Source organism: Danio aesculapii, chromosome 5 (genome assembly GCF_903798145.1).
Source record: "Danio aesculapii chromosome 5, fDanAes4.1, whole genome shotgun sequence".
In the NCBI taxonomy this organism is placed as follows: Eukaryota; Metazoa; Chordata; class Actinopteri; order Cypriniformes; family Danionidae; genus Danio; species Danio aesculapii.
The window spans coordinates 43,572,897-43,583,619 of record NC_079439.1 but is presented as its reverse complement, the minus strand read 5'-3'; the positions used below and the strand labels follow the sequence as shown (position 1 = coordinate 43,583,619).

The window sequence follows — 10,723 nt, the reverse complement described above, 5'->3', positions numbered from 1 at the left end:
CTCCTTGTGCTTTCCCATCGATTAACTCTTTGAGAGGCAAAGTGTTGCTTATCACTTGTGTTTGTCTGTGCTTCAGCACAGGTTAGACATCCTGCAGCGAAAGCTTTGCTCATAAACACTTTTATCATTACAAATGATTATATCTGCAAATTATACAGTATACACAGCTGACATTAAGAGGTCCACTAAATAAATAACAATAAAAAGTATTTCTGTCTATTTGAAGAAAATACTGACATTATCTTGGCATTTTGCAAAGAATATATAATCTACACCCTTGCTGATTTCATTTTCACATTTCACACGTTTAAGTCCAATACTAAGACAGGACGGTCACCTTTTCAGATGAATGGGCCTCATTAAAGCAAAATGGAGATTCCGGTGCTGAAGTGTGGGGATTGCCCTTGGACCTTTCAATTCTCTCACTGATCAATAGGAACTCTGATCTCATCCTTAGAGGAGATTCCCGGTTCCTTTACAGGCGACACATATATAAACTAATGACAATGAGTGGTGAAATGCTAAAGTAAAAGAAGGATCCAGGAGCTGATAAATAGCGGAAAAAGAGTATGTTATGCTGTGGCATGCCTGAAGTCCCAAGAGAGAGCTGTCTTACACCAGTCCTGAGAACTGAGGAGGAAATCGACCCATCTAGACAGAGCCTTTGAAGAGACCTGAACTCAAATTAAGGGACATGCCATGGATGCTTGCTTCTGTTTTTTTTTTCTCTCTTTAAGGTCGCTTTTTTTTGTTGGGATATAGGGACTATGTGTTTGTGAAGCTTAAACAACTAATTAGGAATCAAATCAAACTAATTAATTTTTAAAAAAGTATTGTATATTGTATTATTGTTTTTTAAATTTAATTATATTTGTGTGATAATTCTTGAAATTTCCCCCAAAAGCATGATGAGGTTCTTAAAAACTGAATGTTTTAGCAATATAGTTTTAATGTTATTATGAACTACTTGTTAATGCAAGGCCATAACTAAGTTACTAATTATTTACACACCTTCCAAATAACTTAATTGTTTTCCTTCAGAGCACAAAATATCTTAATGAAATTTAAGTTTTGGGTTTTCTGCTCCTCCATGAAAGTGTTTCATCCGATTCTTACTCTTAAAAATGAAGGTTTGCAATGTGTCCGTGGTTCCCTGCACAATCTTTAATATCCACAGAACCTTCCTATTCCACACAAGACTGTTAAAAGTGGAAAAAGATTATTAAAACGTTCTTCACACTTGCACAAAATGGTGCCTTCAAAAATGTATCTATTCAATCTGTCTAATCCATATATTCTGAACAGACATGATTACTTTAGATGGTAAATACATAATTTTGGCTATTTTCCCCGATATATAAGCTTTGATCAGCACAGAAATTCACAGAATCTCAATCAGAACCAGCAAGCCTGATTCTTGCAGCAGAGAACCTCGTTGGTTCTCTCACATGAGTCAAGCATGCTTGACCTGCCAAATAATTCAATTCTAACCAGCGTTCTCATCCCATATGAATTACATAATTCAGAATTTATTCAATATTTTAAAATCAAAATACCACAATTCTAGAAAAACATCCAGTATACATGATATTATTAGTCATTTTATCTTTCAATCATAAAACAGTTGTCAGCTGTAGATTAGTTGTAAATAGTTTGTGTTTATATTTTAACAGTTGTAAATATTTATGTACATGTTTACCTCACTTTTACCTCATCAAATAAATTTGATTTATTTGAATTGTAAATTTCTGCCTACTTTGATTTAAATGCTCATCTTAGCCATTTTGACACTGACACAATCTCAAATTTTGGCACGTGTATGTTTGGTAAATTCCGATTAATGGGGGGTGGGGTGGGGGGGGGGGGTTGTTCCACGTCTCATGTTTGTGCTTATAACCATCTATTAGGAGCTACTCATTTGAAATGCATCTTTTTCTAAGCTTTTAACATTGTTAAAATAAATTAACAGTGTATAACATTTCGATAAAGCAATGTCAAAGCAGTATTTTCCTCCATTGCACAGGTGTGCAATTACAGAAAGTGTTACATAAATCAAACATGCATGTTATATAAAAAAAGGAAGAAAGGATAGCACCCATGTGTGCATCTCATTGCTTCATTTCATTCTACTAGGGCAAAATGATGCAAACACCATGAAAAACCATTTGTTATAAACAGCCATTAGCTCTTTGTCAGTAACAACCACATTCATATATGTTGCAGTTTTTAACTAAACATAAACAATCTTTCACCTCAAGTTTCCACTCTCTTCATGAGCTGAAGAAATACGCATCGCGTGAGTTTGAACGCTGTGTGTTGCCGTACGTCTCTCAGATCATGTTAACATGGCGTCCTCAATGTCATTCTTTGGTTTAAGCCGTATTCTCGCTCTTAAATCAGTCACAAAAACATTTGTGAATCCTGTCAGGTAATTACCAATAATTCATGTAATTGTTTGTGTATTTACGCGCGAAAAAATAACGCTCGCTTGGTTTTCTTGGCTCTGTTTATCTGTTTACAGTTAACAGTTACACAGTTAGCCGAATAGCTACTAACATAGCCAGAGTGTCATCGGTCAATTCTTTGATATTAAACGTTAATCTGACACACACGTATACATGATCATGCGACGTTTTGGAGCTATGAAGTTACTTGTTGTAGTAGTCATGGAAATAACAAGATCTTAGTTGTGTAGGGAGGTAAAATAGCACGCATTAATTAAACTGGTTAAAACACATGATAAATCATGGTTGAGTCATGTACGTTAAGCAAGTTAATTTAGTCAAATGTTAGTGTGATTGATTATCGTTTGTAGCGGTTTATGGGAAGGATAGCTCTTTGACCTTCTACCTGAACGAAAATGTACATTTTTTTTTCAGTAATAGCTAATAATTCAAAGGTTCACATTTGTATTGAGGTCAAGTTGGCTTTTATATTTTTTATACAATTTTATATTTTAACCTGTATTGTTTACCCGTTACGTTACTTTAAATATTTGTTTTGAAACCGCCTTTAATTATGTATTATTTATTGACTGTGAACAATGTTTTCGATGCTTGCTAATAAGATTTCCCTATTTAGAATTTTCAAATAATTCTTTAATGAAATTATATGAGAAAGTCAGAATGTTCGAATAAATAACTAACTTTACCTCAATCACATGTGTTTGTGTCATGGCGGTCAATTTGGTAACATAATGCATACATCACCTTGTTGTATACTTTAATCTTATAAACCTACAGTATGTGTGCAAGTGCCCTTTAATAACAGTTTACCTTCAACTTAAGTTTTAAAGTTTAAACATTTATCCACAGTAATGTTCACAAATCTCCTTTCTGTTTGCATATTAGGTCACCACTGACGGATTTTTGACACTATAGGATGTAACATTTCATTTAGAGTGAGAGTAGATTTTGCACAAGTTATCAAATTTCACTTCTTGAAAATACAATGGATGACATTTTGGAAATGAGGCCTCAAGCTCATTACCTTTATACTTTTTTTTAGCTAAAAAATGGTTAGTTATGTTAAAGTGGTCAGTCATGCAGATGGGGAATATCTGAAAATGATTCACTTTCTCTACAACCTTTTATGCCTTCCAATATAATTAATCAAAATTAAATGTATTTTGTATATACATCAAATTTTAAATTCACCACAATCTGTTCTCATCATTGTATTTATTAGTAAAAGTACTGTTTTTTTATTTTATAATGTATAACCTTTTTGTTGCTTTGCATAGATTTGTATTTTTCATTTAATCAAATATATAGTAAATTTCAAAAGTTAAAACTCAATTTAAATAACACTTTTGGCCAAGCAGTTTCAGTTAAAGTAATTAGTCAATTGTATGTCTAAATTGTTGACATCCCTGTGTGGAGTTTAGAGTGTTTGATTGCAATCTTCTATCAAACACTGGGCAGCTGGAGTCACATTATTCCAAATTTGAAAGCAATTGTATGTTCTTGTATGTTAAAGTTTTTGTTTATGTTGTTTATCTAAAATTGAAATTAAAGATCTGCAAGTGTTTATGATTTTTGTATCCATTTATGACAGACCAGCTTCAGGTAAATTTCAAAAGCTTTGATTTTAGACTTACAGGACGACATCAGTGGCTGTTTGTTTCTTGCTGCCTTATCGTACGTAACTTCCCAGAAGCTCAGCAGGCAGAATTAATCGGGCTGAAGAGAGATCTGTTTGCTTTCCTCTTTCTTGTCCCTTGGCACACATCCTTCTCCATTAAAATTATTCACTCTGCTGTTGTTTGTACCTAAATTCAGTTGTTTGTGTTGTATCTCTGCTTGTCATCTCTATCATTTTTTTTTTAAACTTCATCTTCCTGTTTTACAGGTCAGTAAGCACATCAGGATGTAGGCTGGCAGAAGCACAGGGACAAGGATCCCAGCTTATCACTGTGGATGAGAAACTGGTATGAACGTTGGATGCTTTTTCTTTTTTGTTTGTATTGGGCTTTTGTAATTGTGTAACATTTAGAAATTCACAAAAGAATTTAGAAATTTAAAAGATTAAAAATGGCATTTTTTTGGTATGTTAATATGTAGAGATTACAATTAATGTATTTTATTTGTATATTTTACATAAATCTATACATTATTCCTATACAAAATATGAGAAACAAGTTCAATTGGGAAGAAAAAAACACTTGGTTTGAGTAAAACGTAAAATAGTTAATTAAATAAATTAGCAGAGTTTACTTAAAGGCCTTAAGAAGTCTTAATTTACACTTTCAGAATTGAAGGCCTTAAAAAGATCTTGGAGCACAAATCATGGCAACACTTTAGTTTAGGTTGCAATTCACAGTATTAACAAGAAATTAACTAACACTGCTAGCTTAATAATACTAGCTACTAGTTAACTGTTTATTAATAGTTAGTAAGCAAGAAGTTGGGTTTAGGTTTGGATAGGATTTGGGATGCAGAATAACATCATACTTTATAACTACTAATGAACAGGTAATATCTTAATAATAGGCAGGTAATAAGCTAGTAGTTAATAGCATGAATTGTAAATGTGAACTAAAGTGTTACAGAAATCAAAAATCTTAAACTCATGTCATTTAAATGTTGCTTACACTGCAAAAATAAATAATCTTCTAATACAAATATCCTTAAAGGGTTAGATTTTTAGATCAAATCTGAGCGTTCTCTGATCCTTTATAAACAGCAATGGTCTTGAGACATTCAAAGTCCAGAAAAGGAACCAAAAATATTGTTAAAACGTTCCATGTGATTTCAGTGGTTCAGCTGTAATCAAATGAAGCTCCAAAAACACTTGTGTGCCAAAAATCTGTACAAACCACTTCACCAAAAGTCTTCCATATCTGGACAGGGTGCTGACTGTAATGGTAATATGTTGTACTGCCTGTAGTAAATGTGCACAGAGAAGTTGCAAATTGCATGCAGTGTTTCGGAACTTCGTATGAATACAGTTGGACAAGTCACATGGAATGCAATGAATTAGGTTTCTTTTCTGGACATTGAATGTCTCTGGAATGTGCTGGCTATGATGGATCAGAAAGCTCTCAGATTACATCTATAATATCTTCAAGGTCTCAGGGGATTGGTCAAAATGTAGATGAGTATTTAATTTTTCTCAATTTTAACTCACCCTTTGAATAGCCATTTGTTTTATTGAAATGCAAAATTAAGAAATTAAAGTTGTTTTCTGATAAATGTAACTAGATTAAGTTAACTTGGGCTTAAAACAATGTCAGATTAAATAATAAAAAATGTCATAATATGCTGTGCTCCTCACACATAGACTTTACTTGGGCGGGCTGCCCAGCTATATTAACGGCCGCCCAAGTATATCTGGTGGTGACACATGAGTAATACTATTACTATCATTCTTTTACACTTTTTTTATTTGTATCCGTCCAAGAAAACCAAACATTTGTGATCGATTAACCAGTGGAAAATCTTCTATTGTTCTGCACATTTCCTACTGCTGGTTCTGTGTGTGCGAGAACCATCAACACTCACACATCATGTGCTCTGCAGACCCACAGAGACGCGCCTTTTGCACCAAAATGCGTCCAATCGTAGTTTCTGAATCTCCTAAAATGTCCAGGAATCAGGTTTTGCTTTCATTTTTTAAAATTGCAGTTATTTGTACGCGTTTTTGCATTACCTTTTCACAGCTGACTGTACGCGCACAGCTACAAGAAAAACATTAAATGATTAATCATTCTATAAACAACTCAGATAAACTTTAAACTTTATAAGCTTAAATTTTCTCCTAGTACGTTTTAAAAAAAATCTTACATTTGCCATCTTAAAACAATCTTATTGATCAGTTATAAATGGTGTTATTCTTTTACTGGTGGTTCCCTCCTCCTATGTGTTGCCCAATAAACGTGCTTTCTTGTGCATTATCACAAATTAACCATTTGAAATGTTGTGCACATACAAATGTTTAAGTCCATCTTACAAAACAAACCCTCTCCTGCTGTAAAAAAAAAAAAAAAAAAAAACCACAAATTTTTTACTTGTATTAGTGTATTATCAATATGCAAGTTTTTTTTTAAATGTTATGGAAGGTGAGTATTTGAATGGATCCTGAGATTTGTTAAGATTGGCTGTAAAGATTACTGGTATTTAACACCCATTTCATAACAAATTTTGCTTCTGTGTTTTCAGTGCTCTGCTTGTTTGCAATATGTTTTTTGTCTAGTTCAACTGTCTGTATCAAAATAGCCTGCTATGTCTATGTTCTATAATTTGCACATTGTCAGTAGAATCTGCAGAACTTGACACTCAGTGGTCTGCTTACTGCTTAAGTATGTGGGATTGTGTTTTCATGCTAATTTGCACTGTTTAGTAAGTCTGTCTCTTATACTTTCCAAGCACATCTATACAATATGAAAAGCTAGAATGCTGGAATACGCCCATTAGCATAAAATTAGTATGTAGTATGTATGTAAAGGGAAAAAAGGGTTTTGCGCACTACTGTAGACTACAGGATATGTGGTATTTATTTTTATTGTTAATGATATGGTAAAATATAAATTCTAATGACGCTGTGTGCTTTTAGATGAGACAGGATGTGCTTTAGAAGGGGTAAATCGTCCTCTCCTGAAATCTATTCTGAATTAAGTTTTCTAATCTTTTTTTTTTTATTATTTTTTTTTTATGCATGTTCTTGTGAGACAATAATGAGCTTGTTTACCTTTGAGACTTCAGCCACTCAGCTGGCTTGAATGTGTGGGACGCTTTTGGCAGAGTGGGGTGTTTGGGTGGACTCAGGCTATCTGTGATTGTGTCTGAGCGGGCCAGTACACCCCGCCTGGTTGAGGACTCTCGTTTAATAGTAGGGGCCACTCTAAAGTAAAGCTGCAAAAGGGCCCCCAAAAAGAGGGGATTGAAAGAAAAAAGGGAGAAAAACAGTCTGACAGTAGCAGACTCGCAGGAAGACGGCGGCTGTCCTTTTATAATTGGCCACAGAGCTTTCATTGTTGTTCTCAGGCGAGCTGTGCCCATTGAGCCAGATATTTGGTTTGTAGTGAAGACTACCTGTCTTGTGAGAGTTTTTATGATGCCTTTTAATAATAAATATTCATATTTATTTTAATGTCATCATGCAGTTTGCAACTGTGGTAATGTAACACCTCCATAAGGTTTTTGCCTTAATAAATATAAGAAGCACTTTGCTGTTATGGAGGCAATTTATGGACAGCACTTCGTGTTTGAGCAATTTCTGCATATTTATGGCATGCTTACAGATCATATGTGACTACATAATTTGATTTTCCAAACTGAGTTATGGAGTAGTTTCTATAGAAGATGGTGTTCAGGTCCTCAGTGTTCTTGGGTCATCTCACAATGTCTTGTAGAATTTATATTGGGTCGCCTGGATGTGCTTTTCTATTTGACCTGGAATAAATTCTACAAGACATTTCTTTGAATCTCAAATTTTCATGACCCACCCTGTCATTTATCACCGAAACATGAAGACATGTTGACTGGAAAGAATGTGAAAGGGAGAATGCATCTCAAAAAGAAAAAAACAGAAACTTTTCTTCAACGAGTGTTGAATGAAAAGGGCTTTTAGATATCTCAAGTGAACTTTGAAGGTGCATTATTATTATTATTAGGTTTTATACTTATTTTAGGTAGTTGGCAAGGAACATGAATATATTTAATAAAACCAATAAAAATGGCATAATTAATAAATCTTAAATTAATAAATGAAATAAAAAAAATTATGATTAAAACTATTAATAAAAACGACAAAAAAAAAAACACAGTGGTCAAGCTGATTAATGCTTTGCCTATTTTTAATTAAGGAAATTATTTGTATAAGATGTTTTGAAAGTAATTAATCTACAATTTCAAATGCTTTTGAAAATACATTTTTAATAGCATTCTTGAGATATTTTGGGCGTCTAATTTTGAAAAGGAAAAAACAAAGAAATTTTCGAGCTCTAGTGAAAGGGCTTGCAAATGTGCCACTTTGCTGTGCAGTCAAATGTGTGGCATTGCAAATGACGTTAATTAAGGTCCTGCGTATTTGTGGCAGAGTCTGGGCACTTTCTCCCTCCGGTGCCAGCGCTGACTTGCTTTTGTTAGTAATTACAGTTTGATTAAGCATGCTGGGCCATGAGAAAGCCTGCATGGCTGGCCAGTGACAAGAGTTTCACACGTAACGTCTGAGCTGCGCAGGAGCTCTAAAAACTCTCTGAATGAATCAAGCATCTGAAACAAGTTTTGAAATCCTGAAGCATACAGTTTTTCTGCAGTTAAAACATTTAATCTATCATTCTTTAATATGCCGAGACATTTTTTTTTCTTTCCTTGAAAAGCATAGTCCATATGGCCTTGGGATGCGATCAGCTCAACACACCAAGCAATAGTCTGAATTTAGAGTCTGTTTGGTGGCAAATGACAGTCTGATTTAAAGTGCCTTTGTTTATCATTTTTCTGTTTGGTCTGTGGCTGTTGATGATGTAGCAATGACACACAGTCATTTATTGAAAGTGCGTTTATTTGCATGCATATTGAAATGCGTTTGCAAACCATCCTGCGTACGAAAATAAATGCAAACATCAGTGAAATGATACCTAATTGCAAGCGAGAGGCATTTTGTTCAGTCTGAGCCGTAAATTGAATGAACTTGTTAAAGTAGCTGTCAGACTGTATGGTTGTGTCTGTAAGCTCTGAATTGGAGATCCAGCCGTGGTTCTGTCCTCCTCCACCTCCTCCGTCCCCCTCTTTCCCTTCGCTGTTCATCTCAAGTGTCTGTTTTGTCTAGTTGTCCCCTCGTACCAGGTGCTTGTCCGAAAGGGAAAAAAAAACCAAGGCCGGCAAGTAGGTCAAAGGATATGGCTCTTTGAAGAGGATCTGACAAGAGGCTTTGTGTATTAGTCGCTAAATGGTATTTCATTTGCTTAACACTTGAGAAAGTAACCTTTAAAGTGGCCGACAGCACCTTTGTGTGGTAGAGGAAGGAGATTCGCAGCGGCTGTAGAGCACACTGCGTTCCTCCTCACTTCATTTCCATCACCCTGTGCTCTTACAAATCAGCTCAGCCATTGCTACTGCTAATCGACTGAAAATAGCACTGCTGATGTAGATAAATGGGTTCTTGTTTCATTTGTGCTGTTTAACTTGTTTCATTGGTTGTTATTGCTAATAAATTCAAGTTGACAATTCATCTCTTATGACAGAAATAGATTTGGCTAATATACTCATTTTGTCATTCTCAGTTTTATTTGTTGTACTTTTTACCTTGGATGTGTTGCAATTCATCCATTCACTGCACCTACTGTTTGAACAGAAAAAAGTTACAAAGTAATTTTATTCATGTTGTATATTAGGATATTAAATACTAATTTCTAAATCTAATTATTTAAATAACATATACAGTTTAAGTCAGAATTATTAGCCCCTCTGTTTATATTTTCCCCCCAGATTCTGTTTAACGTTTTTCAACACATTTCTAAACATAATCATTTTAATAACTCATTTCTAATAACTGATTTATTTTATCTTTGTCATGATGACAGTAAATAATATTTGACTAGATATTTTTCTAACACTTCTATACAGCTTAAAGTGACATTTAAAGGCTAGGTTAATTAGTTTAACTAGGCAGGTTAGGGTAATTAGGCAAGTTATTGTATAATGATAGTTTGTTCTGTAGACTATCGAACAAAATATAGCTTAAAGGGGCTAATAATATTGACCTTAAAATGGTTTTAAAAGATTAAAAACGGCTTTTATTCTAGCCAAAATAAAACAAATAAGACTTTCTCCAGAAGAAAAAATATTATCATACATTACAGCGAAAATTTCCTTCCTCTGTTAAACATCATTTGGCAAATTTAAATGGGGCAAATAATTCTGACTTCAACTGTTAAAAAAACATTTCATTATCCTTTGTCATAAGATACATGTATATTAAAAAAAAGTCATTTTTATATTTGGAATAATTAAAAACTTTCTTGCTGACAAATTGTTAAAAGAAAAACCTTGTGATTTGAAAGATAGTGGCAAAGTACAAGTATTTAAAGTAGGTTAATTCAGTAATTTGTAGCTGAGCTGTCATCAAATGTTATTATGATAAAAATAATGATATTAAATCTAAATTAAATAAATCTGTATTATAGATTATTGTTTTGATGCTTAAATGCATCTTTGCATGTGTGACGAGCAATTAAAATTTATGTATGAAAATAAAATTGAAAATATGGCAGAAAAGGGTG

General features: G+C 33.8%; 1 protein-coding gene across 1 annotated transcript in view; it reads left to right on the top strand.

Moving 5' to 3' along the window:
- The first annotated feature begins 2,312 nt into the window (after positions 1-2,312).
- ndufs4 (NADH:ubiquinone oxidoreductase subunit S4) overlaps positions 2,313-10,723 on the top strand; it is a 20,229-nt gene continuing 11,818 nt past the window's right edge. The window contains exons 1-2 of the mRNA XM_056456991.1: positions 2,313-2,428; positions 4,351-4,429. Coding sequence (XP_056312966.1) covers positions 2,346-2,428; positions 4,351-4,429 — 162 coding nt within the window. The 5' untranslated portion in view covers positions 2,313-2,345. The remainder of the gene's footprint in view (positions 2,429-4,350; positions 4,430-10,723) is intronic.